This window comes from Carcharhinus amblyrhynchos, chromosome 12 (assembly GCF_965287045.1).
Source record: "Carcharhinus amblyrhynchos chromosome 12, sCarAmb.v2.hapA, whole genome shotgun sequence".
Taxonomy (NCBI): Eukaryota; Metazoa; Chordata; class Chondrichthyes; order Carcharhiniformes; family Carcharhinidae; genus Carcharhinus; species Carcharhinus amblyrhynchos.
The window spans coordinates 28,546,862-28,573,538 of record NC_137335.1 but is presented as its reverse complement, the minus strand read 5'-3'; the positions used below and the strand labels follow the sequence as shown (position 1 = coordinate 28,573,538).

At 44.1% G+C, this 26,677-nt stretch overlaps 1 protein-coding gene across 1 annotated transcript in view; it reads right to left on the bottom strand.

The window, feature by feature from the left end:
* Positions 1-613: 613 nt before the first annotated feature.
* Positions 614-26,677, bottom strand: part of LOC145350875 (5'-nucleotidase-like) — a 76,988-nt gene continuing 50,924 nt past the window's right edge. Inside the window, exons 6-9 of the mRNA XM_080200282.1 lie at positions 18,287-18,395; positions 9,856-10,005; positions 8,577-8,777; positions 614-1,593 (exon numbers count right to left, since the gene is read on the bottom strand). Of these exons, the coding sequence (XP_080056408.1) occupies positions 1,424-1,593; positions 8,577-8,777; positions 9,856-10,005; positions 18,287-18,395 (630 nt within the window). The 3' untranslated portion in view covers positions 614-1,423. The remainder of the gene's footprint in view (positions 1,594-8,576; positions 8,778-9,855; positions 10,006-18,286; positions 18,396-26,677) is intronic.

Genomic DNA, 26,677 nt, shown 5'->3' with positions numbered 1-26,677 from the left:
GAGGACTTCCAGGACCACTCCCCTTAGACTACTTAACATACTAACCCTGCTTTGGAGAGTCTGTTCTGTTGGTGGAACTGGGCAAATTCAGGATGAGTGATGCACGTCTGCAGGATATTTGATCGATCATCCCATTCCCCTCCTGTCTCCAACAATCCCATTCCATATGCTCCTGCTATTGCTCATCTGATCCTTTCTGTACTGAATGGATGAATTTTGACTGGCAGTTAACTAGCTCTTTCTCTCCAATCTCCAGTCTTTAGAGCATTGGCAACCCTAGCGCAGAGTCCAAGAGCACTTATAGTTATTTTATCGTGATAAATGATCCATGTTATTGGTAAATCATTGACCACAGACTGTTACTATGGGCTGTCACCCATTTAGAATTGGATTTAGATTGCCTATAATCAGCCATCAGAAAGAGATTCTTTTCCAATTAATAAAGGGCTGGATTTTAACCTGGCATGAATGTCCAAATTTCCTACACTTCCACACTCAAATACATTTGTTTGTTCACACAATTTGCATAGTTAAAAAAAATTGCAAGAGTAAAATCTGAAGAAAAGCAATTACACAAAGTAAACAACTAAATATCTTTATTCAATCTCCAACAGATAAAAAATCAATTCACTGATCAATTAGATACAAAAATATTAAGATGGCAATAGATTGGAGGCAGTAACTGTGTCACTGCGTGAAATTATGGAATATGTAGCTCCTGATAGTGAAATAATTTCTTTGTCTTCTATATGTCAAGAAATATCTCTTAAGTTGAAATCAAATCACTTTCAGAGAGAGTATAGAAACAATGTTTTACCAAAGATGTTTTAGAAAGTGAAAGGAAATCATTCTTGGTATATCAGTAAGGATTTATAAGTTAATTTTAAAATAATTTTATGATGAAGGGGTTGATCTTTCATGGCTCTCAATGACTGGAAGCATATATTACTATGTAATTGTACAGACATGTTGTGATGCAGGAAACAATGCAGCCAATTTCTATACACGCTCCCTCAAAAAAGTACTGAAATAAATGACCAGAAGATGTTTTTAGTTCTTGATTGAGGGATGAAATTTTACCAGTTCAGTTAATGAGTGAAGCATAATCATGCTCTTCATCGAAATAGTGTTATGGCTTGTACATTGACAGACAAGCCCTTTGGGATATTCAGGGGCTGTGACAGGCACTAAATAAATGGAAGTCTTTCTCAGTGCATTTGTTAATTGCTCTAAGCAGCTCCACTCCATTATCTAGAAATCTATGTGCCTCCTCAATGAGCAGCTAAACTGGGGATCATCTGTGTTAAATGGAAAATGCGATTAACTTCTCTGGGAATGTGCAAATTTCAGGGAATATGCAAAACAAGATTTCATTAAGAAGATCAACGGTGAATTCATTGAACTAATTAATTTGTCACAATCATCATAAATGGAAGGAGCATGCAAAAAGTGAGAGAAAAAGCAATCCCATTTTCAGATTAATGTATGACCGCGTGCCACTGTTTCCAATGAATGATATTCTTCCATCAACTGCAGGATAAACCCGTTGCATTTGTTTGATGTAACTCGAAACAACTGAATAATCAGTGTCACCTGCAATAGCAAAAGAATACTTAAAGTTACATTTTACATTAATACTAGCAGAGATCCACAAAATATTTACAGTGAAATCAGACTGGAGACAATCCTGAACCTGCTTCCACTGTCTGCAAGAATGGCAGTGGGGGTTAGAGTTGGCGAAACTATGGAACTCACAGATTTAATTGGCGAGATTACAACTTCCGATGTTCCCTACCATTCACCGGTAACGTAATCTCGTTCAGCCCCATAAATGATTGCCTGAACCTGGTTTACATTAATTTTAATATAATTGCATTTTATTAAACCACCCTCCCCATCGTATATTGACCCCCCCCAATGAGTTTACAACAGGTAATTGTGGACGAAACCAGTCATGGGCACACCCCCTCCCCCCCGCCACCCACCTCCCCCCGCCACCCACCTCCCCCGTCCCCCAGGGCATAAAGGGGACTATAATTCCTGGAGGAGAGGGCCACGGCCAGGCAGTGTCCTGGGCACTGCCCCACAAAGGCTGGCATCACACCCATGCCAATTTGGCAGTACCAACCTGTGCCAAGGGGCAGACCCCAGTGGGAGCGTCATCGGAGAGGATTCATTTATATATGATGGTGGCTGGGAGCTGGGGATGCTAGCGGTGTGTGTTTGGGGAGTGGGGAATGGCTAGGGTTGGAGAGGTTCCAGCTCTGACTCCCATTAGGTAGGGGGTGAATGCTGGCTACTATTTAGGTTTATTTGGGCAGGGGGTGCTGATGGTGGGGCTGAATCGCAGCTTTGATTAGGAAGGGTGGGTAGTGGGGGCAGCTGGGGCGAGCCCTTTAGATCTCTGTTGTGGGCTGAGGTGGGGGAAGCTATCTTCATGTTGTAATTGAGGTGCCCTTTGAACATGGCACCCCGATCTCAGTGCAGCTGGGTTTTGCAGGCGTGTGGTGGCCCCGACTCCCTACTTGATGGCGTGAAACTGGAAACTGGGAGAAGCTGGAATCAGATGACAGTTGAGTAAAGGTAACTAAAGCAGCATGAGGGAGGAGCTGACCAGAGCCGAGGAGCCTCGCAGGAAAGACGGTGAAGCAGCAAATGGTGGGAATTTCTGGCAAAAGTTGGGGAAACACAGCAAAGTTTCATCCCAAGGAAGAAGAAGCATACCAAGGGGAGGACAAGGCAACCATGGCTGACGAGGAAAGTCAGGGACAACGTAAAAGCAAAAGAAAAATCATACAGCGTAGCAAAGATTAGTGGGAAGCCAGGAGATTGGGAAGCCTTCAAAAACCAAAAGAGAACAACGAAAAGAGCAATAAAGGATAGATGAAATAAGGGTAAAGTAGCGAGGAATATAAAAGAAGATTACAAGAGTTTTTAAGATATGTAAGAGGGTAAGACAGTCATGAGTGGACATTGGATTGCCAGAAAATAACGTTGAAGTAGTAATGGGAACAAAGAAATGGCGGAGGTATTTTGCATCAGTCTTCACAGTGGAAGACACCAGTAACATACCAAAAATTCAAGAGAGTCAGGGGGCAGAGATGAGTGTAGTTGCTATTAATAAAGAAAATATGATTGGGAAACTGAAAGGTCTGAGAATAGATTATCTAGACCAGATGGACTACACCCCAGACTTCTAAAGGAGATAGCTGAAGAGATAATGCAAAATGATTAGTGATCTTTCAAGAATCCCTGGAAGCAGGGAGGTTCCTAGAGGACTGGAAAATTGCTCATGTGACAACCCTGTTTAAGCAGAGAGGAAAGCAAAAGACCGGAAATTACAGGCCAATAAGCCCAACCTTGATCACTGGTAAGATTTTAGAATCCATTATTAAGGATGAGATTTCAGAATATGTGGAATTGCATGGTAAAATAGGGTGGAGTTAGCATGGTTTCATCAAGTGGAGCTCATGCCTGAAAATATCTGTTAGAATTCTTTGAGGTAACAATGAGCAGGTTAGACAAAGGAGAGCCAGTGGACATTATCTACTTGGATTTCCAGAAGGCCTTTTGTCAAGGTGCCAAACAGGAGGCTGTTGAGTGAGGTAATAGCCCGTGCTGTTAGAGGCAAGATACTAGCATGGATAGAAAATTGGCTGACTGGAAGGCAGCTGAAAGTGGGGATAAATGGGTCCTTTTCACGATGGCAACCGGTGACTAGTGGAGTTCTGCAGGGGTAAGAATTGGGACCACAACCTTTCACTTTACAAATCAATGATCTAGATAAATGAACTGAGGGGATTGTGGCTAAGTTTCCAGATGATACAAAGGTAGAACTTAGAACATTACAGCACAGTACAGGCCCTTCAGCCCTCAATGTCACGTCAGCCTATGAAACGAATCTAAAGCCCATCTAACCTAGGTGGAGGGACAAGTAGTATTGAGGAGGTAGAGAAGCTGCAGATTAGGAGAGTGGGCAAAGAAGACGGAATACAACTTAGGAAAGTGTAAGGTTATGCACATTGGTAGGAAGAATATAAGTGTAGACTATTGTCCAAATGGGGAGAGACTTCAGAAATTGGAAGCGCAAAGGGACTTGGGAATCCTAATTCAGGACTCTGTTAACTTGCAGGTTGAGTTGATAGTTAGAAGGCAAATGCAATTTTAACATGCATTTCAAGAGGACTAGAATACAAATGCAAGGATATAGTGCTGAGGCTTTATAAGGCTCTGGTCAGACCGCATTTGGAATATTGGTGAGCAATTTTGGGCTCCGTATCTAACGAAGGATGTGCTCGCCTTGGAGAGGGTTCAGAGGAGGTTCGTGAGAATGATCTGCTCGATGTATGAGGACCATTTCAGGAATTTGGGTCTGCATTTGATGAAGTTTAGAAGGTTGAGGCGGATCTCATTGAAACTAACAGAATACTGAAAGACCTGAATAGAGTGGATGTGGGGAAGATGCTTCCATTAGTAGGAGAAACGAGGGATCCGAGGACACAGCATCAAAGCAAAGGGAAAACATTTTAGAACTGAGATGAGGAGGAATTTTTTCAGCTAGAGGGTGGTGAATCTATGGAATTCATTGCCACAGAAGGCTGTGGAGGCCAGATCATTGAGTGTATTTAAGACAGTTTAAGAGAGGTTCTTGATTGGTATGGGGATCAAAGGTTACAGGGAAAAAGAAGAATAGGGTTGAAAAACTTAACATTCATGATTGAATGACAGAGCAGGCTTGATGGACCAATGACCTAATTCTGCTCCTGTATCTTATGGAAACATGCCCTGTTGTTCTTTTTGTGGCAGAGTGTGGTAAGATCTGGAGAGAAAACTGACCCATACTGGGTGGAATTTTCCTGTCACATCCACCATGGGAATTGTAGCAAGCAGGACAGAAAATTTGTCAGACCCTGCAAAGGTCTGTTAACCTTGGGGGGGTGGGGGGCGGTGGGAGTTCTTGGACGTGTGGCCGGAAAATCCTGCCCACTGTTTTTCTTACTGGAACCAACACTGCCATTTCTGTAAGATTTCACCCACTCTTTATTGCAATTATACATCCTTAAATTCCCATCTTGTGCCATTCCATCCATCCCAGGCCATACCCATTGCTCTCCTCTCTCTCACTTCATGCCCAGCTCTATCCCACCCCTTCCCCCTATTCAATCCAATCCATTGGGCATCTCCCATGCCTCAACCCTCTGCCAAGTTGTCTACCCCCAATACTGATCCCCCACAATGCCATTTCTCTCCTCACATGCTGTTCTCCTCGGTGCCATTTCCTGCTCCCTCCCGTGCCATCATCCTCCTCCAGCCACAGGAACTCTTTTGTTGGGCTCCCCTCACTTTCTGCTATTTTTTACCCCTCCCCACCACCAACATCCCTCAAACTGGCGATCAACTGGCGGCACGGTAGCACAGTGGTTAGCACTGCTGCTTCACAGCTCCAGGGTCCTGGGTTTGATTCCTGGTTCGGGTCACTGTCTGTGTGGAGTTTGCACATTCTCCTCGTGTCTGCGTGGGTTTCCTCCAGGTACTCCGGTTTCCTCCCACAGTCCAAAGATGTGCAGGTTAGGTTGATTGGCCATGCTAAAATTGCCCCTTAGTATCCAGGGACGTGTAGGTTAGAGGGATTAGTGGGTATAATGTGTAGGGATATGGGAGTAGGGCCTGGGTGGGATTGTGTTCGGTGCAGACTCAATGGGCTGAAGGGCCTCTTTCTGCACTGTAGGGTTCTATGATTCTGTGAATAGCAAGCACTGGAAGCCGATGTACATCTAATGTTTCATTTGGCCTCATGGTTCATGTGCCCTGCCCACCAAATCAACCCATTGAAAAAGATGAGTGCTGCCCTAAGGGGAGGGTGCTAAATTGGGGGAAGGCTAGATACAGCCGGATTAGGCAGGAGCTTAGGGATACAGACTGGGATAGGCTGTTGGAGGGCAAGTCCACGTTAGGCATATGGGAGTCTTTCGAGGGAAAACTGAAATGGTTGCAGGAAAGACATGTGCCGGTTAAGAGGAAGGATGGGAAAGGTAGGATTAGAGAGCCGTGGATTACTAGAGATAGAGGACTTGGTCAGGAAGAAACGAGAGGCATATGTTAGGTCTAAGCAACTGGGAACGGAGAGAGCATTGGAGGAATACAGAGAGAGTAGGAGGGATCTCAAAAGGGGAGTTAGGAGGGCAAAAAGGGGGCATGAAATGGCTTTGGCAGGTAGGATTAAGGAAAATCCAAAGGTGTTTTACTCCTATGTTAGGAACAAAAGGGTGGCTAGGGAAAAAAAAAAATCGGTCCTCTCAGGGACAGAGGAGGGGAATTGTGCTTAGAGTCCAAGGGAAGGGGGAGATCCTGAATGAATACTTTGCGTCGGTATTCACAAAGGAGAGGGGCTTGATGTCTGGTATGGTCTTCGAGGGAGCTGTAGACCAACTGAAGGAACTATCCATTACGAGGGTAGTGGTGTTAGGGCTTTTAGGTAGCATTAAAACAGATAAATCTCCGGGGCCCGATGGCATTTATCCTACGCTGCTTAGGGAGGCAAGAGAAGAAATTACTGGGCCTCTGACACAAATCTTTGTCTCTTCTTTGGACACAGGTGAGGTCCCAGAGGACTGGAGGATAGCAAACGTGGTACTGTTGTTTAAAAAGGGTAGGAGGGATAACCCTGGTAACTATAGGCTGGTGAGTTTGACGTCAGTGGTAGGCAAGTTGATGGAGAGGATTCTTAGGGATAGGATGTATAATCACTTAGAGCATTGCGATCCGATTAGGGATATGCAGCATGGCTTTGTAAAGGGGAAGCCTTGCCTTACGAATCTGGTAGAATTTTTTGAGGAGGTGACAAAAACGGTCGATGAAGGACGAGCCGTTGATGTCGTCTATATGGATTTCAGTAAGGCATTTGACAAAGTCCCTCACGGTAGGTTGGTTGCAAAGATTAAGGCTCATGGAATACAAAGCCAGGTATCTAGATGGGTTGAGAACTGGCTTGGTAAGAGGAGACAAAGAGTAGTAGTGGAAGGGTCCTTTACTAGCTGGAGGTCTGTCACTAGTGGTGTGCCGCAGGGCTCAGTACTGGGACCTCTTCTTTTTGTAGTATATATAAATGACTTGGGAGTAAGTGGTGTGATCAGCAAATTTGTAGATGGCACTAAGATGGCTGGATTGGCGGGCAGTGAGGAGCAGTGTTTGGCAATACAACGGGATATAGATAGGCTGGTATATTGGGCAGATATATGGCAAATGGAGTTTAATCTTGATAAATGTGAGGTGATGCATTTTGGCCAGAATAATGTAGGGGGGAGTTATATGATAAAGGATAGGCCTATGAAGAGTATAGAAACGCAGTGGAACCTGGGGGTGCAAGTGCACAAGTCTTTGAAGGTGGCAGTACATGTGGAGAAGGCTGTGAAGAAAGTTTATGGTATGTTAGCCTTTATAGGAAGGGGTATAGAGTATAAGAGCTGGAATCTAATGTTGCAGTTGTATAGAACGTTGGTTAGGCCGCATTTGGAGTACTGCCTCCAGTTCTGGTCCCCTTACTAGTGGAAAGACGTGGAGACCCTGGAGAGAGTGCAGAGGAGGTTTACCAGGATGCTGCCTGGTATGGAAGGACTGGGTTATGAGGAAAGATTGAGCAAATTGGGGCTGTTTTCCCTTGAAAGACGGCGACTGAGGGGAGATCTAATAGAGGTATAGAAGATTATGAAGGGTATAGATAGAGTAAACACTGGTAAGCTATTTCCTATGTTAGAAATGCACAATACGAGGGGCCACGGGCTTAGGGTGAGGGGGGAGAGGTATAACACGGATATTAGAGGGAGGTTTTTCACAGAGGGTTGTGGGGGTATGGAATGCTCTGCCAAGCAAGGTGGTGGAGGCAAGCACGCTGGAGTTGTTTAAGACTTACTTAGACAGGCACGTGAGTGGGTTGGAGATGGAAGGATATAGGAGATTGTTTTAAATAAGGTTCAGTAGCATTGGGACGTCCCTGGTAATGTAAAAGGATATGGAATGATACTAATGTTTTTCTCTTCTAATTCACAGGTTTTAAGTCAGTCCGCCTTGTTGTCCAACGAGGGGCATACACGAGATGGGTTGTACAAGGGCTGCTCTTGGATGTTCGAGAATAGCCTAGTACTTCATGTCGTTAGTGTACGCTTAAACTGGACCAGATGCTGAGCAACACGACAGGTCAGTGACTATCACTGTTTGCTGTGCAGACACATGGATTTGGGCCAGTGTCTATGGGAGTTTGCGCATTCTCCCAGTGCTTGCATGGGTTTTCTCCGTGTGCTCCGGTTTCCTCCCACACCCCAAAGATGTGCTATTAGGCTGATTGGAGGTAATAAATTGTCCCTAAATTAGTTTTCCCTCAATGTGGAATGCCATAAGCATAGATAAGGGTCATGGGTGGAGGGGGGACTGGTAATGTTAAAATGGCGGCACGGGCTCATTGGGCCAAAGGGCCTGTTTCCCGGGCTGTTTTTGTTCTTAATCAGGACAGTGTGGACTGTTAGAAACTGCATATTATTATAGGTTGGTGATTTGAACATTAGGTGAAAATGTGTACATACCAGTATCATGTTTCAGATTGTTATCCCTCAACATGCTGAACCCATCTCCACCTCCAGCAAGATAAGAGCCGACAACAATTTTGTAAACTTTGGAGTCTTTGAGTGGCTCATAGTGTGGCACTCGGCACTCTGAGCAGAGAACATCCAGTCTGACCACCCTGTGACCCGGCTTTTTACTCAGGTCAAATTCCACGTGGACGCCTAAGGAAAAAAAATGTCAGATTGGCAGTAAGGAGAGAATTAACATCATAGACATAGACAATCACATTTGGCACCTATGGGTGGCTCACCCAAAGGCCAGAAATTTCCACCTGAGGTCAACAGACCTGTGCATGGTCCACCCCCACCCACTACAATCCCTATGGTGGGCGGAATAGGAAAATTTCACCCACTGTGTGTGTCCCTGAACCTGTTTGCTTTAATTCCCTTCCAACTGGACTCCTCTCTTCTCTTTGAGCCCTTCCCCTTTCATTTGCTTTTGATAAATGAAATTCTTCTATTGGTTGTGGGATGAAGACCCTTCATTTGTGTATAATATACATGTTTTAGCATCCTGTTTAAATATTACACGTGACTGCCCACCTGAAATTTCAGGTCCTCTGGCTGGTCTTCTCAGGACCCTTGGGAAGGAGACAGCATCGGAGTGTCATCATATTCAGATCAGCATCTCCATGATGATTCCTTTCTTATAGGTACACCCACAGTGCTGATAGGGAAGGATTTCTAGGATTTTGACCCAGCGACAGTGAAGGAACGATGATATAGTTCCAAGTCAGGATGATGAGTGACTTGAAGGAGAACTTCTGGGTGTTCCCAGATATCTGCTGCTTTTGTCCTTCTAGATGTAGTGGTCATGGGTTTGGAAGGTGCTGCCTAAAGACTAATTTACCTCTCTGACCGGCTTTTCTGCAGGTTCCAACTATTCCCAGAATGCCAATAGGTGTCCTATGAGATAGCCTCCTATTTTTTCAATTAAAAAAGATCCTAAAACATGAAGGCTCTTCAGATACCCCATGAACAAAAGTAACCATGGGCAAATACAAGCATTTAGAAGGTGGGATGTCTACCAACCCCATTTTGAGGAAGTTGTGCTTTCAGCAAGTTAAAATTGGCTCCAAATTATAAATTATGACTACTTGATAGATTTAAAGTAATGATCAACAGTGTTCCAAGAAGTATGAATGATTGAAGTGTATTTTTGCCAGAGATTACCTATTGTACTGCAGCTACAATTGTCTTGTAGGATAGTTTTGTGTTCAGTGATGTAGAATGACCTTACCAGCCACCTGCAGGAACTCCCCTCTTCCTTGTCCGTATCTGTGAACAGAATGCTCAAAAGCTGCTCTTAAAGTGGAACCGTAAACTTTCAGCAGATCAATGGTATTTCCAAATGGTAAAACAGTTAAAACATTTTCTGCTAGTATTGTTCCTGTGCATAGAAAAGAAAAGATAAACACATTAAGTTATTTCTAGCTTTATTCATTGAGTTTTTAATCCCCCAAACTGGAGAGTTTTACATTTCAAATTCACCTATTATTTATCTTGCCCTCAAATACTTATGATGTGGAGATGCCGGTGTTGGCCTGGGGTAAACACACTAAGAATTCTCACAACACCAGGTTAAAGTCCAACAGGTTTATTTGGTAGCAAAAGCCACTAGCTTTCAGAGCACGCACTGTTCTTTCATCAGATGAGTGGGAGTTCTATTCACAAACAGGGCATATAAAGACACAAACTCAATTTACCAAATAATGGTTGGAATGCGAGTCTTTACAGGTAATCAAGTCTCAAAGATGCAGACAGTGTGAGTGGAGAGAGTGTTAAGCAGAAGTTAAAGAAATGTGTATTGTCTCCAGCCAGGATGGTTAGTGAGATTTTGCAAGCCCAGGCAAGTCATGGGGGTTACAGATAGCGTGACATGAACCCAAGATCCTGGTTGAGGCCGTCCTTGTGTGCAGAACTTGGCTATCAGTCTCTGCTCAACGACTCTGCATTGTCGTGTGTCATGAAGGCTGCCTTGGAGAATGCTTACCTGAAGGTCAGTCCCATCTGTGAGAGCTGTCGGTCAGATTGACTGAAAGCTCCCCAGACCGGCCAGGCAGTGTTGCAGTGGCCAGAAGCGGTACTGCAGCACCCTGCCTGGAACCAAGTCCCAGGAATCCCCAGGGTGGGTGGGTAAGGGGCACATTGAGTTGAGTGGGGGGTGGGCGGTTTGGATCTGGGTGATCGATCATGGTGTCAAATGGTCAGCTGTGGGGCAGCGGATCCCAGGGCTTCAATGTCCTGAAGGAGACAGAGTCGCAATTCTGTCGGGGGGGGGGGGGGGGGGGGGGGGGGGTGCAGGGGTTGCATTCAGACTGAAGTGCCCACCTTTTCTTTCCGCTCTAAATCGCCTTAGATGGAGACATTTATTTTTTGGCACTTTCCTATCCTACCTGCATCCACCAGCCTGCGCAGGAAGTCACCACTTAAGAACAAAGAACAAAATCAGCTTGGGAAACAGGCCCTTCGGCCCAACGAGCCCGCGCCGCCATCCCAACACCACCAGTCCACCTCTCTACCCACGACCCCTATCTAATGTTTTGTGGCCATCCAGATTGAGGGAAACTGATTTAGGGACAATTTATTCCTGCCAATCAGCCTAACAGCACATCTTTGGGGTGTGGGAGGAAACCAGAGCACCCGGAGAAAACCCACGCAAGCACGGGGAGAATGCGCAAACTCCCACAGATACCGGCCCAAATCCATGTGTCTGCACAGCAAACAGTGATAGTCACTGAGCTGTCATCTTGCCCAGTATCTGGTCCAGTTTAGGCACACACTAACGACATGAAGCACTAGGCCAATCTCGAACAACCAAGAGCAGCCCAAGTACGACCCATCGCGTGTATACCCCTCGTTGGACACGAGGTGGACCGACTTAAAACCTGTGAATGAAAAGAGAAAAAACATTATCATACTATACCCATTTACATTACCAGGGACGCCCCAATGCTAATGACTCTTATTTAAAAGGTTCTCCTATATCCACCCATCTCCAACTCAGTCATGTGCCTGTCTAAGTTACTCGTAAAGGACTCTAGCGTGTTTGCCTCCACCACCTTACTTGGCAGAGCATTCCATACCCCCACTACCCTCTGTGTGAAAAACCTCCCTCTAATATCTGTGTTGTACCTCTCCCCCCTCACCTTAAGCCCATGGCCCCTTGTCCTACATGTCTCTATTATAGCAAATAGCTTACCTCTGTTTACTCTATCTATACCCTTCATAATCTTATATACCTCTATTAGATCCCCCCTCAATCGGTGTCTTTCAAGGGAAAAGAGCCCCAATTTCTTCAATCTTTCCTCATACCCTAGTCCTTCCATACCAGGCAACATCCTGGTAAACCTCCTCTGCACTCTCTCCAGAGTCTCCACGTCCTTCCGGTAGTAAGGCGGCCAGAACTGTACGCAGTACTCCAAATGCGGCCGAACCAACGTTCTGTACAACTGCAACATTAGACTCCAGCTCTTATATTCAATACCCCTTCCTATAAAGGCTAACATACCATAGGCTTTCTTCACCACACTCTCCACTTGCACTGCCACCTTCAAAGACTTGTGCACTTGCACCCCAGGTCTCGCTGTGACTCTATACTCCTTACGGGCTTACCCTTTATCATATAACTCCCCCCTACATTATTCCGGCCAATATGCGTCACCTCACATTTATCCGGATTAAACTCCATTTGCCATGTATCTGCCCAATCAACCAGCCTATCAATATCCTGCTGTATTGCCAGACACTGCTCCTCACTGCCCGCCAATCCAGCCATCTTGGTGTCATCAGCAAATTTGCTGATCACACCACCTACTCCCTCTTCCAAATCATTTATATACACTACAAAGAGAAGAGGTCCCAGTACCGAGCCCTGCGGCACACCACTAGTGACAGACCTCCAGCTAGAAAAAGACCCCTCCACAACTACTGACTCCTCTTTGCAAGCCAGTTCTCTACCCATCTAGATACCTGACCACATATCCCATGAGCTTTAATCTTCTGTACCAACCTACCATGAGGGACTTTGTCAAACGCCTTACTGAAATCCATATAGACGACATTAACGGCTCGTCCTTCGTCAACCGTTTTTGTCACCTCCTCAAAGAATTCTACCAGATTCATAAGGCAAGACTTCCTCTTGACAAAGCCATGCTGCGTATCCTTAATCAGATCGCAACGCTCCAAGTGCGCATACATCCTATCCCTAAGAATCCTCTCCATCAACTTACCTACCACTGACGTTAAACTCACCGGCCTACAGTTACCTGGGCTATCCCTCCTACCCTTTTTAAACAACAGTACCACGTTCGCTATCCTCCAGTCCTCTGGGACCTCACCTATGTCCAAAGAAGAGACAAAGATTTGCGTCAGAGGCCCAGCAATCTCATCCCTCGCCTCTCTAAGCAGCCTAGGATAAATGCAATCAGGCCCCGGAGATTTATCTGTTTTAATGCCCTCTAAAAGCCATAACACCTCTTCCCTCGTAATCAATAGATCTTTCAATCGGTCTACCACTCCCTCAATGACCGTACTAGACATCAAGCCCCTCTCCTTCGTGAATACCGACGCAAAGTATTCATTCAGGATCTCCCCCATTCCCTCTGCCTCTAAGCACAATTCCCCACGTCTGTCCCTGAGAGGACCGATTTTACCCCTAGCCACCCTTTTGTTCTTAAGATAGTAGTAAAATGTCTTTGGATTCTCCTTAACCCTACCTGCCAAAACCATCTCATGCCCCCTCTTTGCTCTCCTAACTCCCCGTTTGAGATCCCTCTTACTCTCTCTGTATTCCTCCAACGCTCTCTCCGTTCCCAGCTGCTTAGACCTGACATACGCCTCTCGTTTCTTCCTAACCAGGTCTTCTATATCTCTAGTAATCCATGGTTCCCTAATCCTACCTTTCCCATCCTTCCTCCTAACCGGCATATGCCTTTCCTGCACCCTTTGCAGTTTTCCCTTGAAAGACTCCCACATGCCTAACGTGGTCTTGCCTTCCAACAGCCTATCCCAGTCTGTATCCCTAAGCTCCTGCCTAATCTGGCTGTATCTAGCCTTCCCCCAATTTAGCTCCCTCCCCTTAGGGCAGCTCTCATCTTTTTCCATTCGTATCCTAAAGTAGACAGAGTTGTGGTCACTATTAGCCACATGCTCGCCTACCGCAACCTCAACCTCCTGACCCGGCTCATTTCCCAGAACTAAATCCAGTATCGCCCCCTCTCTAGTCGGGCTATCTACATACTGTTGCAAGGATCCTTCTAATACACATCTTACGAATTCCTCCCCATCAGACCCCCCAGCTCTAGGCACCTTGCAATCCACCCCAGGGAGATTAAAATCTCCCACTACAACAACCCTATTCTTCCTACACTTATCCAAAATGCCCCTACATATACCCTCTTCCACTGCCCGCGGGCTATCGGGTGGCCTATAGTACACTCCTAGCATAGTAATGGCCCCCTTCCTATTCCTCAACTCCACCCACAAAGACTCAATTTCCAACCCCTCCATGTTATCCTCCCTCTGCACTGCTGTGATCTGCTCCCTAACTAAGAGTGCCACTTCCCCTCCTCTTTTCATCCCTCCCCTATCACGCCTAAAACACTTATACCCTGGAACATTTAGCTGCCAGTCCTGCCCCTCCTTTAACCACGTCTCTGTCACTGCCACCACACCTAAATTCCTCGCGAACATCAAGGCCCTAAGTTCATCCGACTTTCCCGTCACACTCCTTGCATTAAAACAGATGCACCTAAGACCCTCAGTCCCTCTCGGATCCTCCTTCTCCTGGGGGATTTTCCTATCAACTAGACTTACCCTGACCTCCAACTCACTCCCAGTGCCTGAGCTGTCTCTCTCCTCCCCACCGCCCCTCCATGCTAGTTTAAACCCTGCCTAAACACTCCAGCCAACCTCCCAGCTAAAATATGTGTCCCCTTCCCATTTAAGTGTTCCCTATCCCTCTCATACAAGTGCCCTTCCTTTGCAAAGACTTCCCAATGGTCAACAAAACTAATACCCTCTGTCCTGCACCAATCCCTCAGCCACGCATTCAGCTGCAGGATCTCATTATTCTTATCCCCGCTATTGCTGGGCACTGGCAGCAGCCCAGAGATTGCCACCCTGGAGGCCCTACACTTCAGCCTGGCTCCCAACTCCCTGAACTGCGTACGTATTTCCCCCCTACTCTTCCTTCCTATGTCCCTCTCTCCTACATGTATAATTACATCCGCCTGGGTCCCTTGGCCCTTCAAGATTCCCTCTACCCTCTCCGACACATCCTGTACCCCAACTCCAGGGAGGCAGACCACCATCCTGGAGTCCCGCTTTTGCCCACATAAGTTAATAAGTTAAAAGGGGCAGAATTCCTGCCCAAGGTCCTGCCCAATTCAATGTGAAATTGCATTAGGGTTTGGATGAGTGGTCTCTGTGGGGAATCACATCCATTCAATTTTACACTCCCCAGTGACTACCCCCTGCCCCCCCAGCCTCAACCTCAGACCCTGCCATGGGGATAGCATAAAATTCTGCCCAATGTTGTTGCCTTTATTCATCCACATCCTCACTTCAGGGAATAACGTGTCCAAACCAATTATTCTCTGTAACCATCTGCTCCCTTCTCCATCTTCTGATGGACTGCTTTATCTCATACAGAGTTATTGGGCTGGATCCTTCAACCTTGTCCGCAGCTGGGATTCTCCAGTCCCTGCTGTGAATGGAAATTTGGCTGAGTGCAAAATTCTCCAGTCTCACTGGCAGGGTGTGAACAGTCAGAGAATTCTGACCCTTATTTCCAATTATCTCACAAATGTCCACAAAACTGTACCTTCTACCATCCGTTTGCTTTCTATCGCCACAGCAACAGCTTACAGCTGTTTCACAGGAGGGGAATCGGGCACAAATCTATCAACTTCTTCATATTTTCCTTCTGGCATTTGCTTTCCTCCTCAATGTTTACCAAGCCTGTATTGTCATTGGTAGGTTTTGAGATTGTGCTAATTCAAATTATATCTGTGTATATCTAACTGCCAACTTGGTCTATCCTATGCAAGATCCATTTGCCTTCATTTGGTATCATAAATGGATATAAATGGATTATTAGAGGAGACGTTTCACAAGAGGATCAGGAAGTTTTGTTATTAAAGCTAAAAAAGGCAAGTTGTTAGAAAATACAAACAAAGCACAAGAAGAAATGTAGCAACATGGATGGTTGTCTGATACCAAATGAAGGCAAATGGATCTTGCGTAGGATAGACCAAGTTGGCAGTTAGATATACACAGATGTTTTGAGATTGTGCTAATTCAAATTATATCTGTGTATATATAACTGCCAACTTGGTCTATCCTACGCAAGATCCATTTGCCTTCATTTGGTATCAGACAACCATCCATGTTGCTACATTTCTTCTTGTGCTTTATGTTTGTATTTTCTAACAACTTGCCTTTTTTAGCTTTAATAACAGAACTTCCTGATCCTCTTGTGAAACGTCTCCTCTAACAATCCATTTATATCCATTTATGATACCAAATGAAGGCAAATGGATCTTGCGTAGGATAGACCAAGTTGGCAGTTAGATATACACAGATGTTTTGAGATTGTGCTAATTCAAATTATATCTGTGTATATATAACTGCCAACTTGGTCTATCCTACGCAAGATCCATTTGCCTTCATTTGGTATCAGACAACCATCCATGTTGCTACATTTCTTCTTGTGCTTTATGTTTGTATTTTCTAACAACTTGCCTTTTTTAGCTTTAATAACAGAACTTCCTGATCCTCTTGTGAAACGTCTCCTCTAACAATCCATTTATATCCATTTATGATACCAAATGAAGGCAAATGGATCTTGCATAGGATAGACCAAGTTGGCAGTTAGATATACACAGATATAATTTGAATTAGCACAATCTCAAAACCTACCAATGACAATACAGGCTTGGTAAACATTGAGGAGGAAAGCAAATGCCAGAAGGAAAATATGAAGAAGTTGATAAATTTGTGCCCGATTCCCATCCTGTGAAACAGCTGTAAGCTGTTGCTGTGGCGATAGAAAGCAAACAGATGGTAGAAGGTACATTTTTGTGGACATTTGTGAGATAATTGGAAATAAGGGCCAGAATTCTCTGACTGTTCACACGCTGTGGATGTGCCAGCGTTGGACTGGGGTAAATCACCTGACGAAAAGGGAAACCTCAAAAGCTTGTGCGTTTACTATCAAATAAATCGGTTGGACTAAAACCTGGTGTTGTCAGACTTTTTACTGTGTTCACACGCTGCCAGTGAGACTGGAGAATTTTGCACTCACTTTCCATTCCCTTTATCTAGAGCTAATGTTGCGAAGTTGAGTAGAGTAATTGTAGGTTAGCGTTTGTAAAATTGTAAAATGCTAGGTTCTTTTAAAAGGTGGTGCTTTTTCCTGTGCTTAGAAAATTTAAAAGTGCGCATAGAGCCCCAAACTGAAACATTTGTATCCTAAGAACAAGCAGCAGTGTTACTAAGACAACAGGCTTTTGAATTCAGCCAATCAATCAATTTGAATAGGCATGCAGATACCAAGAACCTATTAAATTTAAATCTAATGGTTTTGACAACCTGGGACCAATCTTCTTGTGGAAATATTGATATGTCATCACAGCTAATAAAAGGGACTTTGACAGGATTCCTGTTACATCATTAATGGGGGCAGATGAGATAAGAGAGGAGAGGGGTGCCAAGGATAGTAGCTATGGGAAATCCCACCAGCAATAAATCATGTTTTGGGCCTTCCACCAGAGTTGTTTTGAGTCTGGAAGATTCTTTCTTAATTGTTACAGCTTTACAGCTACCTCTGAGGGGCATTCTTTTTAAACACCAAACAACTTCTAAATCATAATAAAGCTCATGGATCTTTTTGTTTTAGACAAAACTTTCTTTTACATTTTCAATTCACTAAATTTGCTGAATTTGGGCTTTTCCAGTGGACATATGTTTACATGAAAGTTTCATCAGGTTTATTCATGGACAGTAGTGCTCAAAGTGTTTGAAAGGGTTAATAATCACAAGTTTAAAAATCACAATATGCAAGATGCTAAACTCAGTCACACAGGACAAGTATGAGAAAACCATAGGTCTTGATGAAAACAGACACACACACACACACACACACACACACACACACACACACACACACACACACACACACACAATCTCTATTGAATGATTCACAACTGCAATTCTAACAAGAGACAGTGGGACAGGGGAAGCCATGAGAGATTGATAAGGGACAGGGGAAGACAATGAGGGGTTAGAAAGATAACTGATAATTGTGTAGAAAGAAATATGGCCTGGTGATGTTATAATTAGGTAGACATGCACAAGATGTAATTGGACAAGTAAACTCATGTTATTCATATGTAGTCCCAATTGTTAATTTTGAGTGGATATAGATAACTTCAATATATCTGATTGGTATATGTTAATTACTTGTAATTGAAACTGGACACACATCTGTTTGTGAAACTGCAGCCAGTGCTTTGGAATGCGCTACCAGCTGGTGTACTGGAGCCCTAGCTGTAGTTATAGATTTTAAAACTCTAAAATTCTTCAACTGGTCACTTGAAAGCAGCAAAGTCGGTAAACAGCTGTGGTCCCTCTACAGTATTTGTGAAAATAATAAATGATCCACAAACCATTGCCACTGAGTTCATCAATGGGTGCACGGATTCCACCCCCTTGAAGCAAACAAATGGATACATGGGTCCAAGACTTTGTATCTGGCTTTCGGATATTTTCATAGATCTAAAATTATTGAAGATAAAGAGAGAATAGCAATGTAGGTTCTGTTAGCTCAGTTATGTGATACGCTGTAGTTCTGTCTGACGTTCATTCTAATCACTGCTCAGATGCATGTAGTTTGTCACAGACATTTCCTGGTTAGTGAGATACTACTACAACTACAACTACAACCTACAAACTACAACTTGTATTTATGTAGAACTCTTCTGTAATGGAATGTCCTAAGATGCTTTGCATATCTAAGACAAAGTGTGACACCAAGCTATAAAGAGCTGGCCAGGAGCTTGATCAAAGAATTGGGTTCCAAGAAGCCTCAAAAGGGGGAAAGTGAGGTGGGAGATAAAGGGAGAGGGCATGGATCTGGCAACTAAAGACATGGTCCCTAGTTCTGGGGCAATTATAAATGGGATTGCATAAGAGGCCAGAATTAAAGGAGCACAGATATCTCAGAGGGCTGTGGGGCTGGGGGAGATCACAGAGGTATAAGAACATAAGAACTAGGAGCAGGAGTAGGCCATCTGGCCCTTCGAGCCTGCTCCGCCATTCAATAAGATCATGGCTGATCTTTTTGTGGACTCAGCTCCACTTACCCACTCGTTCACCATAACCCTTAATTCCTTTACTGTTCAAAAATTTATCTATCCTTGCCTTAAAAACATTCAATGAGGTAGCCTCAACTGCTTCACTGGGCAGGGAATTCCAGTTACACAATCTTTCATGTGAAAAAGTCCCTCCTCAACTCAGTCCTAAATCAGCTTCCCCTTATTTTGACGCTATGCCCCCTAGTTCTAGTTTCACCCACCAGTGGAAACAACTTCCCTGCTTCTATCTTATCTATTCCCTTCATAATCTTATATGTTTCTATAAGATCTCTCTCATTCTTCTGAATTTCAAAGAGTATAGCCCCAGTCTACTCAGTGTCTCTTCATAAGCCAACTCTCTCAACTCCGGAATCAACCCAGTGAATCCCCTCTGCACCCCCTCCAGTGCCAGTATATCCTTTCTCAAGTAAGGAGGCCAAAACTGTATATAGTACTCCGGGTGTGGCCTCACTAGCACCTTATACAACTGCAACATAATCTTGCTGTTTTTAAACTCCATCCCTCTAGCAATGAAGGACAAAATTCCATTTGCCTTCTTAATTACCTGCTCTACCTGCAAACCAACTCCTTGAGATTCCTACACAAGGACACCCATGTCCCTCTGCAATTTTTTACCATTTAAATAATAGTCTATTTTGCTGTTATTCCTACCAAAATAGATGACCTCACATTTATTAACATTGTACTCCATCTGCCAGACCCTTGCCCACTCACTTAGATTATCTATATCCCTTTGCAGACCTTCAGCGTCCTCAGCACACTTTGCACTTCCACCCATCTTAGTGCCATCTGAGAATTTTGACACACTACACTTGGTCCTCTAATCTAGATCGTTGATGTAAATTATAAACAATTGCGGTCCCAACACTGATCCCTGAGGCATACCACAAGTCACTGATCGCCAAGCAGAAAAACACCCATTTACCCCCTCTCGTTGCTTTCTGTTAGTTGACCACTCCTCTATCTATGCTAATACGTTACCCATAACACTGTGCACCTTTATCTTATGTAGCAGTCTTTGGTGCATCACCTTGTCAAATGATAGAAAGGGGAAAGGCCATGGAAGGATTTGAAAACAAGAATGAGAATTTTAAAATCAAGGTGTTGCTTGACAGGGAGCCACTGTAAGTCAACAAGCACAGGGATGACAGGGGAACTGGACTGGCTGCAAGATAAGACACAAGCAGCGGAGCTTTGGATGACCAAATTTGCAAAGGGAGACTATGGGTGACTGTGGGAGACTAGCTGGGAGTGTATAGGAATAGTCATGCCTCGAGGTGACAAAGGCATGGATGAGGATTTCAGCAGCAGATGAACTGAGATGGATGAAGTTGATGCTACCAAGTTGGAAATGGTTTTCGTGATGGTTTGAATATTTCAACATAAATGACTCAATCATTATGGGTGGCACAGTGGTTAGCACTGCTGAGTCAATGTCAGGGACCTGGGTTCGATTCCCGGCTTGGGTCATTGTCTGTGTGGAGTTTGCATGTTCTTTCCATGTCTGCGTGGGTTTCCTCCTACAGTCCAAAGACGTGTGGGTTAGGTGGATTGGCCACGATAAATTGTCCAGTAGTGTCAGGGGATTAGCAGAATAAATATATGTGGTAACAGGATAGGGCATAGGTGGGATCGTTGTCAGTGTAGGCCTGATGGGCTGAATAACCTCCTCCTGCACAGTAGAGATTCTATGACTCTATGATCATTATCATAACTATAAAAATGTTTTGCATTTTACTCTAAATTGATATAGTGACATGATTAATGAATATGAGGGATGCAGATAATGCAATGGAATAAATATTATGTTTCTATTGACTAATAGAAGGACATGCACTTGGTTTTGATATAAACTCAACTGATAGTAAGCCCCACTTAATGTTGACTCACTTTAGCATTATTGATTTACAGCAGATTTTATGGTCTTGCTCGTTCCAAAACCATAAAATCCCGCCCAAGGTCAGCAGACCTTTCCATGTTCCCCACCCCTTGTCTGCTCCAATTCCTGTAGCAGGCCTGGGGGTAAAATTCCAGCTGGTGTTGAGGTATCCATTTACCGTCACAAGCTTCGCTCACATACTGGTTGCTCACATTTCCTGATCTCTAGGCTGCCTCCGCACATGACCTTCTTTCCCAGTGGTTAAATTCCACCCCCTCAGTCCTAAAATCCATCGTGTTCCCATTCCCACCCTTCATTCTTACTTTTAAAGTTCCTGATATGCATTGTCACCACTGGGAAATCCTTTAGCTGCTCCTCTTAAATTTTGCTCCTAGCATTACCCCTGGCCTTGTTTCCGCCTCTGCTCCCTTCATGGCTCCTGACTTTGCTCCAACTCCCACTCCCATCCTCAGTCCCTCTTCTACCCACTCCTATTCTCACCTCTTATCTTTATAGTCCCCTGTTTCTGTTGCCATGACTGGGGACTTCTTCAGCTGCTGCACTTTTCCTTGCTCCCCTTTCCTCTCCGAAATCACACTTAAATCCTGGGACTTCAGCTGTTACCTACACTAACCAATTTCTGTCACTAGATGGAACCTGGTCAATCTAAAGCCAGGCAGGTGTAGCTTTTTAAACATTTAATTATGGTTATCGTATTTTTTAGTATTTTAAAATGTATTTCAGTTTTAAGCTTAGTTGTTACAAATGAATGCCGATTCCCATTCAAGCCACATGCCATCCTAACTTGGAATTGTGTTCCCATTCCAGGCTTCACTAAGCAGTGGGCCATAATTCTGGAATTCTCTCCCTAACAGTACTAAGGGTGTACCTATGCCACAGGGACTGCATCGGTTCGAGAAGAGAGGTTACCACCAACTTCCCAAGGGTAATTAGGGATGGGCAATGAATGCTGGCTTAGCTAAAGATGACTGCATCCTGTGAATGCACAGCACTTTAACTTAAAATGTTTTAATGTTTCCTTCTGCTGAGAAAAAGTATACAGTACCTCAGTATAAAGTATTTATTTTATATTTAGTGAATTATTTTACTTTGTAAATTAGTTCATCTATGAATACATTGTACCGTAGGTGCATGTTACCGTATTTCAACCGGTACATTGGGTTTTCCAACAACAAATATAAAAAGGAACGTAACTCTGATTTTAACATTGATTCCAACGGAAACCAATGATTCAATTAGTTTCACTTAAAACATTGATTTTCAGAAATGCAATCATAACTTTAAGTGAGGCCTTACCTTAGTTCCATTGTGCATATAACCCACAGCTCGAATTTACCTTTAATTCTGCACCAACATTGAAATTTCATACTTAATTACAGTAATGTAGGAAGTGTAAAGAAGGTTAGCATTGATGTTCATTTTGAAACTGGAATTGAAGTATCTCTTTACCAAGGAGATGGATGCTAACCAGGACATGGTGACAGATGAGGAATGTCACTAGAAGTGTTTAAAATTGACGAGGAAGTGTTGAATAGATTGTCAGTACTTAAAGTTGACAATGCACTGGGACCAAATGAGATGTAACTAAGGATATTGAAGGAAGACAGAATTTCAGGGGTGCTGGAGATCATCTTCTTTGTCTTCACTAGACTCAAGGAGGTGCCAGAGGACTGAAGAATTGTAAATGTTACACCCTTTTTCAAATAGATTGTAAGAATAGCCCCAGCAATTAAGGTCAGTTAATTTAACATCAGTTGTGAGCAAGCTTCAATAAATTATTATTTGGGACAAAATTAATCACATGGAAAAATGTGGGTTAATTAGGAAGAGCCAGCATATATTTCCAAAAGGGAAATTACGTTTTACTAACTTGGAGTTTTTTGAGGACTTAACAAAAAGGGTCGATGAAGGTAATGCTGTTAATATAGTGTATGTGGACTTTCAGAAGACATTTGATACAGGGCCACACAACAGACTTGTGAGGAAGGTTCTAGCTCATGGAAGAAAAGGGACAGTGGCAATGTGGATGCAAAATTTGCTGAATGATAAGAAGCAGAGATTCATGGTCAATGGATACTTTTTAGGCTGAAGGAAGGTTTGTAGAGGAATTCCCCAAGGATTGGCATTGGGACCCTTACTTATCCAGATGTGTATTAATTATGTAGACCTTGGTGTGCAGGAGACAATTTCAAAGTTTGTGGATGATTAAAAACTTGGAAGAATTGTAAACGGTGAGGAAGACAGTACAGAATTTTCAAAAGTACAGAAACAAATTGGTGAAGTGGGCAGATAGGAGGCAGATGAATTTGAATGTGAAGAAGTGTGAGGTGATGCATTTTGGAAAGAAGAACGTGGAGAGACAATATAAACCAAGGAATACAATTGTTGAGGGAGTGCAGGAGCAGAGGGACCTGGGTGTATTTGTGCAGAGATCATTGAAGATAGCAGAACAGGTAGAGACAGCAATTAATAAAACATAAAAAATTCTGGGCTTTATTAATAGGGACATCAAGTAAAAGGCAAGGAGGTTATGCTGAACTTATTTATACAAGACATTAGGTAAACCTCAGCCAGAGTATGGTGTATAGTTCTGAGTGCCGCACTATTGGAAAGATACAGAAGAGGTTTACATAAATGATTCGAGGGATGAGAAACTTCAGTCATGCAGATAGATTGGAAAGGTTGGGACTGTTAACATAGAACATAGAACATAGAACATTACAGCGCGGAACAGGCCCTTCGGCCCACAATGTTGCGCCGACCAGTCTTATTTTTAAAAAAAAAACATTGACCCACTAATCTAAACCACTCCCTTTTCGTCCATAAACCTATCCACCAATCTCTTAAACGCCCCCAAACTAGGCGCATTTACAACTGCAGCAGGCAGGGCATTCCAGTCCCTCACCACCCTCTGGGTAAAGAACCTGCCCCTGACATCCGTCCTATAACTACCCCCCCTTAATTTAAAGCCATGCCCCCTCGTGCTAGATTTCTCCATCCGAGGAAACAGGCTATCACCATCCACCCTATCTAAACCTCTAATCATCTTATATGTTTCTATAAGATCCCCTCTTAGCCGCCTTCTTTCCAGTGAAAACAACCCCAAATCCCTCAGTCTCTCCTCATAGGACCTCCCCTGCATACCAGGCAACATCCTGGTAAACCTCCTCTGCACCCTCTCCAAAGCCTCCACATCCTTCCTGTAATGTGGGGACCAGAACTGCACACAGTACTCCAAGTGCGGCCGCACCAGAGTTGTGTACAGTTGCAACATGACGCTGCGACTCCTAAATTCAATCCCCCTACCAATAAACACCAAGACACCGTATGCCTTCTTAACAACCTTATCTACTTGATTCCCAACTTTCAGAGATCTATGTACACATACACCTAGATCCCTCTGCTCCTCCACTCTATTCAAAGTCCTCCCGTTAGCCCTATACTCAACACATCTGTTATTCCTACCGAAATGGATTATCTCACACTTCTCCGCATTAAACTCCATCCGCCACCTCGCGGCCCAGCTCTGCAACCTGTCCAAGTCACCCTGCAAACTTCGACACCCTTCCTCACAATCTCACAATCACAATGTTCTCCTTGGTGAGAAAACAGCTAAGAGAAGGTATTGCAGAGATGTTCAAAATCCAAGGAAGCGGGACTAGAGTTGATGGGCAGAAACCATTCCCATTAGTAAAAGGATCATAAATGAGAGGACACAGGTTTAAAGTGATTTGCAAAAAGAAATCAATGTGATCTGAGAAAAATGTTTTTACACAACCAGAGCAATTTTGTGCCTGCATTTGCAGTGAGCATAATTGATTTTAATTTGATTTATTATTGTCACACACATTAGTGTAGAGCGAAAAGTATTGTTTCTTGCGTGCTATACAGACAAAGCATATCATTCATGGAGAAGGAAACAAGTGCAGAATGTAGTGTTACAGTTATAGCTAGGGTGTATAGAAAAATCAACTTAATGCAAGGTAGGTCCATTCAAAAATCTGATAAGTGTAAACAACGATGGGGCCGGAATCTTGCAAGAGTTGGGAAATAGGATTCTTGCTGGCAAAATTTTGTCTCCTGGTTTTCCCTGCCTCACGCCAGTGCCAGTGAGGCTCCTGTCCACGAAGGGCAGAGACCCAAGTTAAATATATTTGAATGAATTTACATTTTATTAAAGGGCCTATATGCCACATGATTTCCCCCTCACCCTCACTGAATATTCAATCTCATTAATGTAAGGTCACATCAGCAAGATTCATAATAGGTTTATGAAGACAGTAAACAGTCAAGAGGATCCCACTGAGGTGTCAAGCTTGCTATAGTTCTTGATGGGAGAGGGCAGTGCACTGCCAGCTGTGCCAACCTATGCCAGTGACAGTGCCAGGGCAAGCCTTCTGGGCAGCCCAATTGGTGCAGGGCGGGGGGTGGGGGGGGGGGTGGAGGAGAGTCCTATTGGGTAGGTGTGGAGGGGGGTGGGTAGAGCACCAAGGCTTTTGAAGGGAGTACTTGGCAATGGCAGGGAGAGTGCTGGCGGTGAGGGGAGGGAAACTGGCATTGGGAGGGTTGGGAGTGCTGGCAGCGAAGAGGGGGAGGACGGACAACTTGGCAGTGAGGTGGGGTGGCGGGGGGGGGGGGGGGGGGGGGGGGGGGAAAAGACCAGCGATATGGCCAAGGGGGGTGTGGAGAGCCCCTGATAATTGTGCAGTGGTGGTGGGGGGGTGGCGGGGAAGAGCCCCCGATATCTTTATGGTGTAGGTGGGGGTTCTGAGGGAGTTTCACGAGTATTGATCGGGGTGCCCTTTAAAAGGTGGTGTCCTGATCGCTGCAAGGTGGGCCTTTCCGTCTCTATCAGACACTGCCCCTCCAGGCTGACAGCATAAATATGCCCCTCATTTTATTTTGTCGGACTGGCTCAAGGTCTGATCTGAAAATTCTGTCCATCTGAAAAGATACACTCCAGAGCCTGATACTGTGACATGTACTGCTTGGAAGTATGGTGAAAGCAGGTTTAATTGAGGCATTAGATTATTACTTGAATAGAAACAACATGCAGGGACACAGGAAAAAGGCAAGGGAATGGCACTAAGTCATTATGCCTATTTGGAGAGTTAGTACAGGCATGATGGGCCAAATGGCCTTCTTTTATGCTGTAATGATTCTGTGATACAAATACCACCTCAAACCCCGCTGTATCCATTTTGAAACATGCTTATGTTTCAGTGGGTGCTGAAGATTCAACATGAATTCCTCCTGCTAATTGTTTTGTAAATGCCAATGAGCAAGGTCAATGTAGATATCCACAGGATGAAAGCAAGTGACTTGCAGAACATTTTTCATGACCTCAGAATGTCCCAGTGTGTTTCTCAAATACCTTTTGAAGCAAAGGTCCAGATCTACGTGTCCCAAAAATGTTGGGAATGGATGTTGGTTTGACAACAAAGGTCAGTGGAGCTGCAATTTTTAATTTCCAACCGGAAAAGTAGCCTGCACAAACTTCCCAGGACTGGGAAAAGGTCTAGATCAGGTTCAGGTTACAACCCTGTGTGAACGTCCTATGATATCAGGGTCATTTACAGCCCCAGCGGAAATCTGTTTTCCCTGTCCCGCAGTGCTTTTGTCAAGTCAGGTGGGTTTTGCAAAACCCAGTTTGTTTAACAGTTTATGAATCTTGGGAAAAGCCTGCTGAAGAGCGGGGAACATTCTGACAGGTAAGTGTTAAATAGTCTGATGGCTTCACATGTTATTAGTGGATCTTCTTTTATAGGTTTGATGCATTTTTA